Source organism: Cornus florida, unplaced genomic scaffold (genome assembly GCF_030987335.1).
Source record: "Cornus florida cultivar Cherokee Brave unplaced genomic scaffold, ASM3098733v1 CherokeeBrave_3.0.0_Hap2_Chr02, whole genome shotgun sequence".
NCBI classification, from domain to species: domain Eukaryota; kingdom Viridiplantae; phylum Streptophyta; class Magnoliopsida; order Cornales; family Cornaceae; genus Cornus; species Cornus florida.
This window is the reverse complement of record NW_026775572.1, coordinates 69,199,577-69,219,044: the sequence shown is the minus strand read 5'-3', so window position 1 is coordinate 69,219,044 and position 19,468 is coordinate 69,199,577. Positions and strand designations below refer to the sequence as shown.

At 38.1% G+C, this 19,468-nt stretch overlaps 2 protein-coding genes and 1 pseudogene across 3 annotated transcripts; 1 reads left to right on the top strand and 2 right to left on the bottom strand.

Moving 5' to 3' along the window:
• Nucleotides 1–2,521: 2,521 nt before the first annotated feature.
• LOC132295271 (homologous-pairing protein 2 homolog) lies at nucleotides 2,522–6,680 on the top strand. Of its 2 annotated transcripts, XM_059793469.1 has the most exons (7): nucleotides 2,522–2,669; nucleotides 2,908–2,933; nucleotides 3,874–4,141; nucleotides 4,304–4,374; nucleotides 4,481–4,669; nucleotides 4,751–4,898; nucleotides 6,342–6,680. In XM_059793469.1, the coding sequence occupies exons 1-6, from the start codon at nucleotides 2,642–2,644 to the stop codon at nucleotides 4,847–4,849; spliced, it is 681 nt and encodes a 226-aa protein (XP_059649452.1). In that variant the 5' UTR covers nucleotides 2,522–2,641; the 3' UTR covers nucleotides 4,850–4,898; nucleotides 6,342–6,680. The 2 variants fall into 2 exon arrangements, with proteins under 2 accessions (XP_059649452.1, XP_059649451.1); XM_059793468.1 differs by lacking the exon at nucleotides 6,342–6,680 and having other exon boundaries at nucleotides 4,751–5,690.
• A 1,265-nt stretch (nucleotides 6,681–7,945) lies between these two features.
• Nucleotides 7,946–10,529, bottom strand: LOC132295270 (G-type lectin S-receptor-like serine/threonine-protein kinase LECRK3). Its single transcript, XM_059793467.1, has one exon. It carries the CDS (start codon nucleotides 10,474–10,476, stop codon nucleotides 8,068–8,070), a length of 2,409 nt encoding a protein of 802 aa, XP_059649450.1. The 5' UTR covers nucleotides 10,477–10,529; the 3' UTR covers nucleotides 7,946–8,067.
• A 3,879-nt stretch (nucleotides 10,530–14,408) lies between these two features.
• Nucleotides 14,409–17,595, bottom strand: LOC132296383 (G-type lectin S-receptor-like serine/threonine-protein kinase LECRK2; annotated as a pseudogene).
• Between the last annotated feature and the right edge of the window lie 1,873 nt (nucleotides 17,596–19,468).

Here is a 19,468-nt window from a genome sequence, read left to right as displayed (position 1 = left end):
GAGCTCTACGCATCCATACCAATAATTCCAGATTTGGTGCACCCTTTGAACTTCGAAATTTAGGACCCATTTCTAGGGTTTTGCCTATTTTGAGGTAGGGGCATCTTAATCCACTCTAGTCTTGTTCTATTGTGAATTTTACCTCCATGTTGTATTAAATATGCTTAATTTAGAGTTAATTATATCTATGATGGTATTAATGATGTCTAGAGGGTTTTCACAATCTTGAATATGGTTGGTTCATGTGCAAATTATATTTAGTTGTTGATTTACTATGTGCTAGCATGCTGAAATTGATGTATGAGAGTATGCTTATTTAAATTGCGCCAAATTTCCCAATTCATGATGTTGAGCTCATATATATATATACATGCACATGCTTAAATGTATTTTGTTGTATCTTAATGTGTTAATAATTACTTGGGAGATGTTGAACATGTTGAATGTTTAATTTTATGATGGAAAATTTTAAATGCCATGACATTGAATGTATGGAACATATATACATGCACATACCATTGGGTTTGCATGAAATGGGAGAAATTGTTCTTGAAATAAATATGGGGAATTTCAGGGAAGTGTTTTTGATAAAATGGTTTTATGCGAAACCCGGTCGTTGCGGGGTTACCAACGGACCGGAGGTTAATATAGCCTAGAGGGGACTAGAGAGTCGCCCTAGTGTGGTTGAGCTAGCTGGGCCCCATAATGACGCCGCGGGGTTACCAAGGGTCAGGGACACTAGCCAATCCTCCTCTCGTGTCGTGGCGGGGTTACCAAAGGGCGGGCTGTATTAACGTTTGAAAGTGATGATTTTGAGAATGAAAATGGGGAGTGTCATTGACATGCATTGCATTTCATTGCATTGCATTGCATTGGTTATAATTGGAATTGAATTGTATGTTGTATTTGATCCCCCACGTTGTATGATCCCTATCTCCCATTGGCCTATGCTTTGCTTGAATTCACAAGGACACAAGATTTGTATCTTAAGTGTCACCTACTGAGCATATAGCTCACCCTACTATTATACATTTTTTTTAGGTCTTGGAAAAGAACCGGTGAACGACAACCCACCTCAAGCCTGAGCGATACTAGAAGCTCACTTTTGTGTCTTTTGTATATTTCCCATTATTTTTGCAAAGCACTAAAAGTATAAAGGTATATATGTATATTTTGCAAAACTTTGTCATGTAACCTTGTTGATGAATGGGAAGGATAATTTTAGTTAAAGTAATTATCGGTGTTATTTGATTGTGTATGATCATATACTGTTGCCGTGAATTTGGAAATTGAGCCATGATAGGTTAAAAATGAATTTAAACAGGGTATGGTAGGCCTATTTATAGGGGAGGTTATGCCGAATTTTTTGTAAAATTCTTGGCATCAACTAGGGTCGTTACAGTTTGGCTCTGACCATCATCAAAAGCTTTGCCATCCCGAAGTCAAAAATCCGAGCGTTGTAATAATCATCAATGAGTATATTCTGAGACTTTATATCACAGTGAATGATTTGGGTGCTACACTCTTCGTGCAAGTACAAGAGTCCTCTTCCAATCCCATAGCCAATTCTGATTCTCTGGTTCCAACTCGGTCTTGTGTCTCCGAAAAGGAAGCTCGCTAACGTGCCATTGTTCATGTACTCGTACACCAGTAATCGATTCGGTCCCTCATTGCAAAATCCAATCAATCGGACCAAATTCTTGTGATGTGTCTGGCCAATCACACTCACTTCAGCTTTAAATTCCTTGTCACGTTGTTGAACCAATCTTTCTAACTTCTTGACTGCAACGAAATTTCCGGAACCCCTATTCACTTCCCCTTTGTAACAACGGTAAAAGCTCCTTTTCCTACTTCTTCATTGAAGCCATTCGTAGCTTGTGCAAGCTCTTTGTATGTGAAACAGCGCAAACTAGTGTCCACGACGCTTTCGAATTGGGGAATTCTGGTGTCCTTTCTCTTGTAAATGAAGCAAAAGCCCAGAAGAATTGCAGCCACTAATACAAAGTTGAAGAACACAGAGCTGCCTAATAGTCGAAGTATTTGATGTGCTTAAAATCTAGTGATTAAATACTGTATTTAATTTCTTATTAATGAAATTAATCAAGCAACCCACTTGTCATGGTTATTTAAACATTTTACAACATTTTTATTTTTATTTTTTTTCACTACATTTTAGAAAAGTTGGCGGGAGGTGTCATTGTAAAAAATAAAAATAAAAATTCTATTTGGTTGTCAAAGTGACAAATCACATAGAATCTTACTGTAAATTATGTTTAAATTTAGTCGAGTCAAAAGATTAATAAAAAATATACTTGTGTCTGACAGTGTGTTTGTGTTAGTTTTTGTTTTGTTTTTTCCAATCACTATTATTTGTTTAGCTTCGGAAAATAAAATACTTTTCAGAAAAAAGAGATTGTGTTCTCAAATTCATTTTACTACTATTTTCATTGTTATTTGATTTTATTTCTTTTTTTTTCAAAAAATGAACTAAAAAAGGTTATAATACGTCGTCGTCTAGACACTGCTGGAATAAAGTCTCGCGCAAGCCTCGCCAAACCGACTTTATTTCTGGGGTTGAAGAAGATCTCAGCAAATTCTCAGAAAATTTCCCGCGCGCTTCGTCTTTCGCATTCTCCGATCGATGGCTCCCAAATCAGACAGCGCCGAAGGTGAACTCTCTCTCTCTCTCTTTCTCTTTCTCTCTCTACATTTTTGCATGTATCTAAAATTCAAAACACCTAATAATTTCAATTTACGTACACTTGTTCCGATTATATATATCTTTATCTATTTATGTAGATTTTATCTTCATCAATCCATATGATATGCATCGATTGTTGAATCGAGCTCGTATTTGTTGAATTTGAGTATCAGAATATCACTTCCTGATTTTTGCTAGATTTTCAGGAATCGTACTCAACTTCGTGAATGAGGTACAGCATTCTTCGAATACTCTTCTAAATACTGCGTGTTTGTGTGTGTTTGTTCTATGTTCGTCGGCTATTTTATGTTTTCATGGGTGAGAGTATCCGATTTTTGACTCCACAACTGGTTTTTCAGCTTTGGGTATTTTTACGCTGTAAACCTGAGAGAGCGATGAAATGGACTGGGATTTAAATTTTCATGTCTGGTTAGGGTTTGATGTAATGCTAAAAGATCTAGTTTAATATTTTGTTTTTCTTCGTACTGTATTATATGGGATCCAAAAGAGCATTGTAATTTCTGTTTGGTTGCAGAGAAAACTTGAAAGGGAACAAAATGAATTCTTAATCATGTGTTCTGTATTTTTCTTTTATAGTTAAATGTACCAGTTACCTGAACTATGCCAATTGCTTGTGCAATTCATTAGTGGTATCATTTTCTTCTTGAATCTAAAATGAAATTTTATAATATAACTTTTAGTTTCTCTTCTTTTCCTGAATTTTCTCATTAACCAAACAGCAAAGGGAATATGAAGTAGAAATCAGGCTGTTCTTGTAGAATTTTAATTTTCAATGGATTCCTATATTAGGACTTCAAAAATTTTCTGGTATTCAAAAATTAGAATGCATTATAATGTGTTACTAAGTAATCCAATTGCAAATTCACTTTCTCAGCACATTTCACACTTATTTAATTACTGTTTTGATTTGTTTAATTTCTTTATCTGCCAACCTTTGATGGTCAATTGCTCTGATTGGTTCAACAACAAAAAATAAAGAGAATCTATTCTGACCAATGGTTATATTTGTTATGAATTTTACGGAAATCAATTTTTTATCTTGAATTTATGTTTTTCATGATCCTGTGCCTAGCTATGAAAATGTTGTGCCTATTTTTCACTTGCTGTTTGAGTGGATATTCACCAATATATATATATATTTCTTTATCCAGCAAAATAGACCATTGAATTCTCAAAATGTGGCTGATTCATTGCAAAAGTTCAACCTCAAAAAGGCTGCTGTGCAGAAGGCACTGGATACTCTTGCGGATAGTGGGCGGATTTCGTTTAAGGAGTATGGTAAGCAGAAAATATACATGGCCCGTCAAGATCAATTTGACATTCCTAACACCGAAGAGCTTAGTCGGATGAAGGAAGAAAACGCTAACCTCCAACAGAAGCTGGTCAAACGGAAGAAAGAAATTAGCGAGGTTGAGGGAGGTATTCTCTAAATGACCCATATAATAATTTTGTTTCTAAGAATGGTGAATTTATATTCTCTGTTATGTGAATATTTTGATGCAGATTTTTAGGTTCTGCTTTATTTATTGAAATTTTCATAACCTTCGCTTAGTAATAATGTGAGAAACTCTATTGTTGCAGAAATTAAAGCTCTGCAATCAAACTTAACGCTGGAAAAGATACATGGCAAACAAGCCATTCTGAGAAAGGAGGTAAGTGATAGTCATACCTGGTTTCTCTTCTCCAAACTGATATTAAAGAGGTCTCTATTAGCAACGTAGGACAAAAACATTCAGAAGTAATTTGATCCTATATCAGGTGGAGGAAATGGAGGACAACTTAACTAAATTGCGGGGAGGAGTTACTCTTGTAAGCCCAGAAGAGAGGAATGCCGTTGAAAAATTTTATTTGGACACAATAAGTCAGTGGAGAAAGCGTAAAAGGACGTTCAAAGATCTATGGGATGCTATAACTGAGAACTCACCCAAGGATCTCAAAGAATTTAAGGTTCTGTAATACTATACACAAATATGTGTATTTCACTTGGCCTTGCAAGTGTTGATTTTTAACATGTGTTTACATTTACAGGAGGAACTTGGGATTGAATATGACGAAGATCTTGGTGTGAGTTTGCAGTCATTCTGTGATCTAATGCAACAAGGAAAGAAACGAGCTAGAGGCCGGTGACTTATCTATGAGGATTTAGGCTAATATGTTGCTTTGTGTTCTCCTAGAGGTAAACTTGATACACAAATTTGTAGATCACTAGATCCCTTATTTGATTTGTGCTCCTGAATCCCAGTAAGGTTACTATTACCGGTTATTTCATGCTGTACATTTGTTTTATAAGCAGTGATGGTCTTGTCCCTGGTATCAACTCATCTGAAATTCCAAGTCTTCTGAAATTCCTGTTGTATTCTTGTCCCTGGTATCAACTCATCCTCCGAAAAGCTTGTTCTTGACCGGCATTTATGGTTAAATAGCTAATTAGTCTAAGATTGCCTGTGGGGATATAAAAGTTCTTTTTCTTAATGAATTCCTTTTATGCAATATGACTCGATATTAGGCTATGTTTGTTATGACTATAAAAAAGCACTTCAAAAATTGATTCTGCATGTCTGATTTCATTTCTTGGTAAACCATTAGGGTTTTTGTTGGTGGCTGTGAAGACTAAGGGGACTCCTGGGTTGGGCATCGGCATGTTTTTTTTTTGTCCTTCATATGCATGCATTACGAGTATCCTCTCAATTAATTCACAGTTACAGTCTATATTATCACTCTTAACTCATCAAATTTGTACAACTTTCTAATTTACTCATCTACATCATATTGTTGATGCACTTTTCTGGTCGCCTTTCTCTGCATTCAAATGCCATGAACTTTGTTTGCATCCTGGATCACTCAGCAGAATGTACAATTGGGTTCTCTGGTCCCCAGCTCCTGTTTGAGATCTTAAAAGGATGTTCTTGTGAGATGGGTGTTAGAACTTTCCACCAACTCGTATTGGAACAGGTTTGGGATCACCTTATTAGAGGTTATGGGCGGTTTGGGAAGAGAGTTTAAAACCCGCAAACCCCCCAAACCTGCCCCAGTTTAGTAAATATATAAATAAATGTTTCTTTATTAGCTATAGTTTTTATTTTCCCTTCATTTCTTATGATAATTGTAAATTTTAACAACATTTTGTTATTAAAATTATTAAATTAGACTATATTTATTTATTATTATTTTTTACAAATTTTATCTTAAGTTTGTTTAAATTTGAATTGTTTCATATATATATATATATATGGGAGTGCCCTGAACCCACCCCAACTCTATGCGGGACGGGACGGGACAGGACAGGATTAGAAAAAAGATTTTTTTTTGTGGGACGGGTTTGGGAAAAAGGTGCCCCGTACAAACCCGTCCCATTAACATTCAGGTTCATGGCTAAGTACGTTTTGCAACCCAACTTTTATCGACAATCCTGCCACAAATTCTTTTGATAGCAAGCCTCGCCTGTTGTAGTGAATGGTCAATGAATTGAACTTCACTTTCAAAGTAGCAAAACCACTTCTTTCAAGTTTTTTCAGCCATATAGCTTAATTCAGTTCAAATTGCATATACGTTTTCTTAATCAACACAGGGTTGGATCAAAAATGTTAAATAATTGACTGGTATGCTTCTACTTGTCTAGGGATGGCAACAGGACATCTTCAAAGAAGAGGAGAGGAGTTCGAGCCCTGGCGTGGGCAAAAAAGTGTGTGTGTGTTCGCTTTATCATCCCAAAAAAAAAAAAAAAAAAAAACAATGTAAAAAGTACAATTATGAACCATCGTTAGAGAATAGTTATTACTTCTTATTGAAATCTTAGTCCCATAATCGAGCCATTTATATTGTTTTTGTTTCGTGTTTTTATTTTGACCTGAAATAGAAGTAGCCTTTCTGCTTTGGAGTATGTTCAATACTTTTCGGAAGCAAGTTTGGTAACATTATGTTTGTTGCAAGATTTTAGGAAGCAAAAATATGAAAATATGTTTGATAAAAAAGGTAATTTAAGATTTTATTTTATTTTATTTTATTATTATTATTATTATTATTTTTCCTTCGTTACAGTGTTTTTGCTACAATGTAGAAGCAATCGGAAATATCAATTTGGTGCTTCCGGTTTCTATCCCTTTTTTGAAAACGTTTCGGTACTATTCAAATCACACCAAATATTACCAAACCATTGCCACACATTGTCCGAATCAATTATGCCCTTAACCAGTTGGTATGAACTCTATTTGCCAAAGAAAGTGAACACCAACATTAACCTGTAAAGCGTATATATATAATTTTTGCTTTACAATATTTCATGATTTATGTGTGGACATTTCTCAACTATGTAAACGCATTTTTTAGGAAAATTGTGAGTATCGAGAGGAGTGTGCAAAGCGACAAGTTGTGATAAATGATATCAGAGTCAATTCCAAGTTGAAAATGAGAGAACGTGCACAAGTCTACGAGAGTCAAACCAGCAAGATACTTAGATTTCAAGAACTCCCATTTGTGTAAAAAAAAAAAAATCGTGAGCATGAGAGGACCAAAATTATTATTATTATCCCTTTTCGTGACAATTAAATTTTTCTACTCCTGCGATTATAGGAAGGTTTTTCATCGTAAATGATTAAATACACAACTATATATAGGCTCATAAGAACTTGAGAATTTGAAGTACAAAAATCTTGTAACTTATTAGGAATTGCATTGAAACTTTTAATTTTTCAGGATTGGATTTCGGTTAAGTTCTTTAACAAGAACTATCATTTTATTAACATGCTTAAAATTAGAAACACTGAATCGGTGCCTTGAATTTGGAATTGGAGTAAATTTAGTTTAAACTTTGTACTGCGAAACATGACAAAAGTAATTTCAATTTTTGGTTTTTAATAACTTAAAATGGCCACTAAGTATTTGTAGAACAAATTAAACAAATTATGAAGTCATTTCAAGAATCAAGGAACAATGAAGATAAATTTACTATGCTATAGTTGGAATGTCTAGTGGAACATATTGGCAAGTGTGTGTGGGGGGCAAATTGGTGTGACTTACATTAAGATCTTAAGTTTCCATATTGCTATTTTTGTGCATTATCAGAGGCAATTGTACATAAACAGATCATTGTGTTGCAAGCTATAGAAAAACTAGGGATAGGAGTTAGTCAACCACGGACACACGGGGAACTGGGCACTCTTTTGGACTTTTGTTGGAAGCAGTTAAATATCAATTATCAAACATTATTATTCCTGAAAATATTGGTAACAGAAAATTTGCAGCGACATACTCAGATTTATACCCAAAACTAGAATAACAAACAGAATCTTACAGAGACAGCACAAAAAAGATTGATAAGACAAACAAAGCGAAGACCTGAATCTGCTCTAAATCAATATCGTAGTACTAAATGGGGAGGGACATGGGGGAACATTAACTTCAACAACTCCTTCAAGCATCTGAGTTACCTTCCTCATCGAGGGTCTTAAAGACGGGTCTTCTTGAATACACCAAATGGCAACCATTACAAACCTCTCTAGCTTCGCCCTATCGTTTATGGCCTCCACGTCACCTTCAACCAGCGCGTCTATGGTTCCTTCTTGATAGCAGTCATAAGCCCAATCAGTTAGGATTGCTTTCTCTACTTCACTGGTATCCATATCTACGCTCCTCCGGCAACAAATGATCTCTAGCAGCAGCACACCAAAGCTATAAACATCGACTTTCACTGTGATTGGCATGCTCCTGAACCATTCCGGTGCAACGTACCCTCTAGTTCCTCTAATGTCAGTGTGTGTTTGGCTCTGACCAATCATCAAAAGCTTTGCCAATCCGAAGTCAGAAATCCGAGCGTTGTAATAATCATCAATGAGTATATTCTGAGGCTTTATATCGCAATGGATGATCTGGGTGCTACACTCTTCGTGCAAGTACAAGAGTCCTCTTCCAATCCCATAGGCAATTCTGATTCTCTGGTTCCAACTCGGTCTTGTATCTCCGAAAAGGAAGCTCGCTAACGTACCATTGCTCATGTACTCGTAGACCAGTAATCGATTCGGTCCCTCATTGCAAAATCCAATCAGTCGGACCAAATTCTTGTGATGTGTCTGGCCAATCACATTCACTTCAGCTTTAAATTCCTTCTCACCTTGAACCAATCTTTCTAACTTCTTGACTGCAACGAAATTTCCCGAACCCCTATTCATTTCCCCTTTGTAGACAACGCTCAAAGCTCCTTTTCCTACTTCTTCATTGAAGCCATTCGTAGCTTGTGCAAGCTCTTGGTATGTGAAACAACGCAAATTAGTGTCCACGACGCTTTCGACTTGGGGAATTCTGGTGTCCTTTCTCTTGTAAATGAAGCAAAAGCCCAGAAGAATTGCAGTCATTAATACAAAGTTGAAGAACACAGAGCTGCCTAATAGCACCGATCCCACGACGACTTTAGTCCTGTCGTACTTCTTTCCCGGCTTCTTCTCATCCGGTGGACAAGGACCCGGTGGGGAAGAATTAATATCTTTCCTGACTTTGACAAATGCCGTGCTGCTTTCAGTTCTAACAACTCTCCCATTTGAGAGTGGCATCCTCTTCTTCCAACAGTTATTATCTCTGTAAATGGAAACAGAGCACAAGCAGTCTCGCAAGCAAGAATTCCTGCACTCCTCTTTATCGAAAGGCTGCAACAGCACGTAATCAGAAAGTGGCCAGTCGGTGTTGGATAGCTCAACAAGATCATATAGTTCTTCATGGTCATCTTCGCAGCCCTGCGCAAAATTCGGTTTGCAGCCATTAAATTGATCACTTGGATCGAGTAAGGAATACCCTCGTGGGCACGAACAAGATGGCCTTCCATCCGTTTTAAGCTCGCAAAGGCTGTTATATCCGCAAGTGCCACTTCCTGCAAACTCACGAATTGCTGTGCAAATATTTTCTGGTTCAGACCAGAGCACAGACCAACTTTCGTTGCCATTGGATGTCTTGGGATGATAGTATTCTGTGAACACACCGTCGAAATTGAGAGTTGCTCTGAGATAGTTATCCGTGGCTGAAACAATTCCTCCTTGTGAGATCATGGACTTCTGGCCGTTCGCTCTCAGCACGTATAAGTATCCGGATTGATTGAAGACGAATCGAGAACCTGCATTCGACGCATCATTATCATCTTGAGTCCCGCTTGTAAAGTAGGGTTCATTAGGATAGTCTGTAGGCAGGTTTATGGTTCTGAGCACAAGATTTCCGTTGTCAAGCATGCTGAGTTGGAACCTTCCTTCGGAGAAACTAGTCTCCGTTTTTCGAGTGGTTAGCACATATCCCTTCTCCAATTCCTGAGTAGGCAACATGGTGTCGGTAGGAACCCGGAAGCTTTCCCATAACTCTTGCAAATTCCTATCTTTGAGCACAAAGTTACCGGTATTGTTCATGTAGCCATATGCAACTGAGCCCACAAGGGGATCAGATTTCCATATCTCGTCGCCTTGGGGGTTAGTAAGCACTAGCCCTCTGTCAGCAGTAAGCTCAACTTTGGAACCTCTAGGGACTGTGTTGCCTTTATTTGCATACCACACTACGGTTTTTTCTGGTATCTTGTCATACCATATGGAAAGCAAGAACAGATTGGTGCGCCCCTGTTCCTTAAACCCGAATGCGAAATCGCCGGATTGAGAAAGCCACGAATCCGCCTCAGCAGCAGCAGAAAGAGAGGCACCGATCGATACATTACCACCGTTGGTTTGAGCAACACCAGAAAATGGTAGCAGAAATAGAAAGAAGAGGACATGAGGAAGAGGACAGGCCATTGCCTCAACTTATTGGTTTGTGAATTGCCACCAAAAACTTGGAATAAAGATGTTAAATAATAGACTGCGTCCTCTTTTGAATAAGGATTGATTTCACTGACGTCAGGTTTGGGAAAATACTATTTTTAAATATTTTTCAAAAATAATTATTACTTACATTACAAATTTTTGTTTCGTCTTTCACTTACACCCCAATAATTAGTTAAAAAGTTCTGAAATAAAATAACGTAAATATCTTTTGACTTTGTCAAAATAACTCTTTTGCCTAAATAATTGAATTAAAAGACTAAAATATCATTAAAATTTTATAAGAGAGACATATAAACACACACGCGTATAAATATATATATTCCACAAGATATATATACTCATCTCTCTCCGCCACTGGTACCACCCATGTTGATTTGAGTCTGATGAACCTCTTGGAACATTGAATTGAATGTCTTCAAACTCTCAACATATTCTTGGTCAACAATCCCCCAGGTAGAAAAGTAGTCCAATATGGTTGTACTGATCTTTCATCCCTCAGACGAGAGAAATTCCTGTCCCAAGTTGAACTCCAGTAGGCCGTTACCAGCCACGGTAATTTTTGGACCAACTTCTCAAAGTAATTGTGGCCGACCATCTCTGGCAACACTTTGATTTCTGGACCAATGTAGTGAACATTGTTCAACATGAATAATTGAGCTAGAGAGTCGTCACTGTAGCACTTTGATTTACCCAACAAATTGAATTGTAAAATTTCAATGATCAAAATCAGATGGACCTCCAATGCAGTGTTCCTCAATCTCCATGGAATATTCCATGTTCATGAGGACTAATTTTTCCTATTTCTGATATGCCGGCTTTCATACAATCAATTTAGTTAGTCTTTTGTGGTAGAAAGAGATATGACCAATGGCTGATACCCCTTTGAAAGGGTTAACGGTGGCTTCTTTTTATTTAGGTTCCTGCTCTCTCTCTCTCTCTTATATCTATAATTGTAAATTTGTAATATATTTAGAGGTACTGTAAACTTTTTATTTAATTTTTTTAAGTTAAAGATCACTTTTGACTAGGTCAAAGGGTGTTTAGGGACAAAATTATCTTTTTACATATTTTTAACGAATATTGTGACGGAAAAGTGAAAATGGACTTAACTAATAATTATTTTCGAAATATGTTTGAGGGTGATATTTAACCAAACCTGAAAGAATGTGAGTAAAATTAACTCTTTGAATAACCTTATCCCTCCAAAGGACTCAAATTCTTTAAGATGACCATTCTAACTTAGTCTGATGGGAACATTGATAGGACACTAATTGGTCCAAGAGCATGATTTATTGCTAAATAAATGTAAGAGTGAGACTACAAGCTCCAAAATCGAAGTCACATGCATGGAATGGAAGCAACGGTAAGAAGGCCGGTAAAGTAGGAGAGTATAAGTCCATACGAAACATGTGAGTGTATAAAAATTAACTTGGAGTGATAGGCGGGTGAAATAAAAGAAATACACATGAAACGTGAGAAAGTCAAACTAGAAAAATTATATTATTTTCGTCCCATTACATGTGTCACAGTTTATTATATGGACATCTATAAAACAGAAGGAGTATAAGTTACGGCATTGACTTGGGTATACCTTAGCGTGAATGACCTTAATATTAGACTAGTACATGAAAGATATTTTAACCATAGAAAAGACAACAACGTAAACAAGTTTGCCACCACATAAAAAGTTACAACAAATGCAATCGTCAATCGTCAATCGTCAACTTTAAAGGACTGAGATTGACCACCACCAGTGAATGAATGTTGTAGCTTTTAATGTTTCCCACATGAAGTGTGGTTTGGGTCAAGTGTGAAGCTTTTAGTCTTCTCCAAGCCATGAATAGGGGGGCCACGTAGAAAAAGAAAAGTCTTAAATTCTTCTTCATTGAGACCCACATGGCAATGCCGTTCACAGCGTGTTAGACTTTAGAGGAAACAGACAAAACATTAACATTGATACCATGTGGATGATGAGATCATAACAAAGTCTAGAACATCTCTTATTTATTTTTTTCATTATCATTTTGTTTAAATTCATTATTCTGTCAAATTATATATATATATATTTCGTAGGTAAGATTATTCATAAAATAAAATAAAAAGAAAAAAGAAAACTTTGGTACCCAAGGCCCATTTGAGGAATAGATCAAAAACAAGAACTAAAAAGTGGCCGAAATGAAAAACAAAGGCCGAAGCAGGAGGTCCATATATCCCCGTAACTATCAACTGATACAATATGGCAACTAGAAAAAGGAAAAGAAAGGGTATGGTACAGTGGAGGGAAAAATCCCCCTCCAATGGCGACACGACACATCATCAAATGAGGGGTCACAAGGAATATGCCGCATGGACCAAACAAGAAGAAGGGTGTAGGTTCTATAATCCCAACTCCAGAGGCCCAACTGCAGACGAAATGGGTTGGGGTTGTGCCCACAAGTCATATGAGTCTGGTCCAACATCATTAGAAGGCCTAGTCCGGTTTAGCACTATGAGTCCTACACGAAGAAGGAGACCACATGAATATTTGTAAATTAGTTACATAAACTAATAAGAATTGTAGGCACTGCCTGCCCGTCAAACTATCTCCTTCCGCACAGTTCCTGTTATTGTCGAAGTAGTGTGCAAGTGGGCTGGCTGATTCTTAGAGTTGCTTCAGGTAGGGGTGGCAAAATAGATCAGAAACCATCAACTCGTTCATATTCGTCCATGTTTTAATGGATTTGGGTTAATCATATTTAACATGGGTCATAAATGGGTTGGATAATTTTCAACCCTCTAATTTTAGAGTCAAAACAGGTTGAATATGCTATTTCAGCCCACATTATTAAACATCGATGTCTTAGGGTTTGGTTCTGGGTGCAGTGCTCTCTCTCTCTCTCTTCGCCTTCGCCGTTTCAGCTCTCTCTCTTCCCTTCGCCTTCGCCATGCAGCTCTCTCTTCCCTTCGCCTTCGCCGTGCAACTCTCTCTCTCTTCCCTTCGCCGTGCCTCGGAAACTTGTACATGCCTGAAATATTCTTCTCATAGTTTCTTCGAAGCACGACTTGTGGATCATAATTGATAGTAGGACTTTTTTTCTTGCTCAAATCTCTTCAAACCAAGAAGATACTTAGATTTCAAGAGCTCCCAATTGTGTAAAAAAAAAAAATCGCGAGCACGAGAGGACCAAAATCATTATTATTATCCCTTTTCGTGATAATTAAATTTATCTACTCCTGTGATTATAGGAAGGTCTTTCATGGTAAATGTTTAAATATACAACTATATATAGGTTCATAAGAATTTGAGAATTTGAAGTACAAAAATCTTGTAACTTATTAGGAATTGAATTGAAACTTTTAATTTTTCAGGATTGGATTTGGTATAAGTTCTTTAACAAGAACTATCATTTTATTAACATGCTCAAAATTGGAAACACCGAATCAGTGTCTTGAATTTGGAATTGGAGCAAATTTAGTATAACCTTTGTGCTGCCAAACATGACAAAAGTAATTTCAATTTTAGGTTTTTAATAACTTTAAATGGCCACTAAGTATTTGTAGCACAAATTAAACAAATTATGAAGTCATTTCAAGAATCAAGGAAAAATGAAGATAAATTTACTATGGTGATAGTTGGAATGTCTAGTGGAACATATTGGCAAGTGTGTGTGGAGGGCAAATTGGTGTGACTTACATTAAGATCTTAAGTTTCCATATTGCTATTTTTGTGCATTATCAGAGACAATTGTACATAAACAAATCATTGTGTTGCAAGTTGTAGACAAATTAGGGATAGGAGGGAGTCGAACACGGACACACCTGCTCGGGGAGCTAGACACTCTACCAACCAAGTCACTGAATAATGCCCGCTAAATGTACCTCTGATGGTTTTGGACTTTTGTTGGAAACAGTTAAATATCAATTATCAAACATTATTATTCCTGAAAATATTGGTAACAGAAAATTTGCAGCGACATACTTAGATTTATGCCCAAAACTAGAATAACAAACAGAATCTTACATAGACAGCACAAGAAAGATTGATAAGACAAACAAAGCAAAGACCTGAATCTGCTCTAAATCAATATCGTAGTACTAAATGGGGAGGGACATGGGGGAATATTAACTTCAACAACTCCTTCAAGCCACTGAGTTACCTTCCTCATTGTGGGTCTTAAAGACGGGTCTTCTTGAATACACCAAATGGCAACCATTACAAACCTCTCTAGCTTCGCCCTATCGTTTGTGGCCTCCACGTCACCTTCAACCAGCGCGTCTATCGTTCCTTCTTGATAGCAGTCATAAGCCCAATTAGTTAGGATTGCTTTCTCTACTTCACTGGTATCCATATCTACGCTTCTCCGGCAACAAACGATCTCTAGCGGCAACACACCGAAGCTATAAACATCGACTTTCACTGTGATTGGCATGCTCCTGAACCATTCCGGTGCAACGTACCCTCTAGTTCCTCTAATGTCAGTGTGGGTTTGGCTCTGACCAATCATTAAAAGCTTTGCCAATCCGAAGTCAGAAATCCGAGCGTTGTAATAATCATCAATGAGTATATTCTGAGGCTTTATATCGCAATGGATGATCTGGGTGCTACACTCTTCGTGCAAGTACAAGAGTCCTCTTCCAATCCCATAGGCAATTCTGATTCTCTGGTTCCAACTCGGTCTTGTATCTCCGAAAAGAAAGCTCGCTAACGTACCATTGCTCATGTACTCGTAGACCAGTAATCGATTCGGTCCCTCATTGCAAAATCCAATCAGTCAGACCAAATTCTTGTGATGTGTCTGGCCAATCACATTCACTTCAGCTTTAAATTCCTTCTCACTTCGAACCAATCTTTCTAACTTCTTGACTGCAACGAAATTTCCCGAACCCCTATTCATTTCCCCTTTGTAAACAACGTTAAAAGCTCCTTTTCCTACTTCTTCATTGAAGCCATTCGTAGCTTGTGCAAGCTCTTCGTATGTGAAACAATGCAAATTAGTGTCCACGACGCTTTCGACTTGGGGAATTCTGGTGTCCTTTCTCTTGTAAATGAAACAAAAGCTCAGAAGAATTGCGGCCATTAATATCAAGTTGAAGAACACAGAGCTGCCTAATAGCACCGATCCCACAACAACTTTAGTCCTGTCGTACTTCTTTCCCGGCTTCTTCTCATCCGGAGGACAAGGACCCGATGGGGAAGAATTAATATCTTTCCTGACTTTGACAAATGCCGTGCTCCTTTCAGTTCTAACAACTCTCCCATTTGAGAGTGGCATCCTCTTCTTCCAACAGTTATTATCTCTGTAAATGGAAACAGAGCACAAGCAGTCTTGCAAGCAAGAATTCCTGCACTCCTCTTTATCGAAAGGCTCCAACAACACGTAATCCAAAAGTGGCCAGTCGGTGTTGGATAGCTCAACAAGATCATATAGTTCTTCATGGTCATCTTCGCAGCCCTGCACAAAATTCGGCTTGCAGGCATTAAATTGATCACTTGGATTGAGTAAGGAATACCCTCGTGGGCACAAGATGGCCTTCCATCCGTGTTGAGCTGGCAAAGGCTGTTATATCCGCATGTGCCACTTCCTGCAGTCTCACGAATTGCTGTGCAAATATTTTCAGGTTCAGACCAGAGCACAGACCAGCTTTCGTTGCCATTGGATGTCTTGGAATGATAGTATTCTGTAAACACACCATCGAAATTGAGAGTTGCTCTGAGATAGTTATCCGTGGCTGAAACAATTCCTCCTTGTGAGATCATGGACTTCTGGCCGTTCGCTCTCAGCACGCATAAGTATCCGAATTGATTGATGACGAATCGGGAACCTGCATTCGATGCATCATTAGCATCTTGAGTGTCGATTGTAAAGTAAGGTTCATGAGGATGGTCTGTAGGCAGGTTTATGGTTCTGATCTCAAGATTTTCGTTGTCAAGCATGCTGAGTTGGAACCTTCCGTTGGAGAAACTAGGCTCCGTTTTTTGAGAGGTTAGCACATATCCCTTCTCCAATTCCTGAGTAAGCAACATGGTGTCGGTAGGAACCCGGAAGCTTTCCCACAATTCTTGCAAATTTCTATCTTTAAGCACAAAGTTACCGGTATTGTTCATGTAGCCACATGCAATTGAGTCCACAAGGGGATCAGATTTCCATATCTCCTCGCCTTGGGGGTTAGTAAGCACTAGCCCTCTGTCAGCAGTGAGCTCAACTTTGGAACCTCTAGGGACTATGTTGCCTTCATTTGCATACCACACTATAGTTTTTTCTGGTATCTTGTCATACCATATAGAAAGAAAGAAGAGATTGGTGCCCCCCGGTTCCTTAAACCCGAACGCGAAATCGCCGGATTGAGAAAGCCATGAATCCGCCTCAGTAGCAGCGGAAAGAGTGGCACCGATCGATACATTACTACCATTGGTTTAAGCAACACCAGAAAATGGTAGCAGAAATAGAAAGAAGAGAAGATAAGGAAGAGCACAAGCCATTGCCTCAACTTATTGGTTTCTGAATTACCACCAAAGACATGGAATAAAGATGTTAAATAATAGATAATGGTGGGTAAGTCCTCTTTTGAATAATCTTACCCCTCCAAAGGACTCAAATTCTTTGGGATGACTATTCTAACCTAGTCTGAAGGGAACATTGATAATAGACTAATTGGTCCAGAAACATGATTTATCGCGAAGCATGGTTTATTTATTTATTAGTTGGTATTCACATATACATGTCTCTTCTGAAACTTGAATTCCTGACCTCCCTTTAAGAAGTAAAAGGTTGATATCGCTAGGCAACTAGCACGTTGGTCGAAGCATGGTTTATTGCTAAATCACATAAAATGAGAGTGGGAGTGAATGTAAGAGTGAGACTATAAGTGCCAAAATCTAAGTCACATGCATGAAGTGAGACTAGAGGTAAGAAGGTGGGTAAATCACGGGGGCAGAAGTCCACATGAAACATGATGGGGTAGAAAAATTAATTTAAGATGACAGGCGGGTGAAGTGGGAGACCAGAAAGTGCATATAAAAGGTAAGAAAGCCACTTAGAAAAATTATAATACTTCTGTCTCAAAAAGGATGTCTTATTTGAAAAACCGTGACAAATTGTTGACACCCATTTTGGTAATCGGGTTTGGGCTTTAATTGGATGTGATATGCAAGGTAAAGTTATCATGGGCCAAGAGTACATGGGCTTGATTACTGATGGAAATAAGTGTTTGGGCTGCACGAATATTGGGCTGTTTGATGGATTGATGCAAGCAGGCTTGAGAATGTGGATTCAAAGGACTGGATTACAATTATGATGGCATTAGTACAGTAACAGGGCAAAGTTGTGATCGGATAGGAAGATTTTTAAGATGTTTTGAGACACTTTATGTCAGATAAGATTTGTTTGGTTAGTTAGGGATTAATCATTATTTAGGAATCTTAGTTTGAATTTAAAATTAGTAGAGAGTTTTATTGTAATTGGAATTCTTGTTGGTAGGAATTGGTTTACAATATTGTGTATAAGTAAACAAAAGGGTACGCTGTACTAGTGGTCCAGCACCCTCAGAATCCTTATTATTATTTATTTGCTTCTTCAAGCCTTTCTAAGAATTGCATCCTTGCTATTTCTTCTTCATCTCTATCTCTCAATCTCAATCTCTCAGTATCTCTCTCTCTCTCTCTTCCTCTTTCCTTATTCTTTCCTTTTCTTTTCTTGCTATATCCATTATCTCCCTTTTCTATTCTCTTGTTACGATTACTATAATTTGTTTACAGAAAGTCCTTTTAATTAAGGCAATATTGAACTCATTTAGGAGTTTATTTGTTCTCTATCTCCTATAATCGTCTGAAGTCAACATTCCCTAAGAGACTATAAGTTGACAAAATACAATCGAACCATATATTTAGTTTTGGCATGCCCGTTTACTCATCAATTTAAGATCAGCTCTAGCCAGCCGATTTTAGGGTTAACATTTTTGGCACACCCGGTGGGACCCCATCAGGTGAGTAAGTTGTAGTAAAGATGCCTCCAAAGCTAAGAGGTTCGAAAGGCGTGAATACAGGAGATAATAGTGATGAAGAAAATCCACAGATCGGCGTAGGCGATGATGCTGACTCATCTATTCCATCTGACATCCCTTTGAGTCGGGTACTGGAATCAATTATGCAAAAAATTGATGCCCAGCAAGTACAGATCGGCGAGGTAAGATCCCAAATGGGAGAATCAAATCAGCTTCTGGTGGCTCAGATGAGGTCAATGACAGGGGAGTTAAACACTCAGTTGGAGAAGATGAATCAGAAACTTGAAACCAATGTACAGGCGAATCAAAGCCGACAAGATCAGTCAATGAGTCCATTTTTCAGCGTTTGACGGCACCATTGGTTCATATATCCCAAGGACCTCGAACAAGCACCATATTGCCAAGTGCAGGACTTGGTGTTACGATCAGCAACGTGCCGAATCATACACTTGGCATGCCAATGGGAAATCCACTAATCTTATCAAATCCGTTGGTGGTGAATCCTGTGCTGATGTTCCAGCCATTAATGAATGATCAGCCTGTGCAACGTTCCAATGAGCAACTGATTCCACCAGTGAGAAATCAGCAAGAAGGTGTCGGCCATCTAAACCAAGGTAGGGTCAATCCTTTGATACCTCCAACGGCTGCTGGGGGGCAAGTGAATGCCGATCCACAAAGGGAGTAGGTTAATCCATTTATTCCGCGGCACCCAAATGATCCTCCAGGAAGAAATGCAGGGATTGATAGGGCTCAGATTTTGGCTTTAATACAGGCTGAAGTAGCACAAGGTCGCAGACGTGCTCGGCTGGTATACAGAAAGCCCTATCCTGATCATGTTGATGCCCATGAGTTGCCTAGAAATTATCGGTATACTGATTTTTCTATGTACAGTGGCGAAGAAAACTTCTCTACAGTACAGCATATTACAAGGTTCACTGCACAATGTGGAGAAGCTGGTCCTAGCCCTGGGTTAAGGATGAGG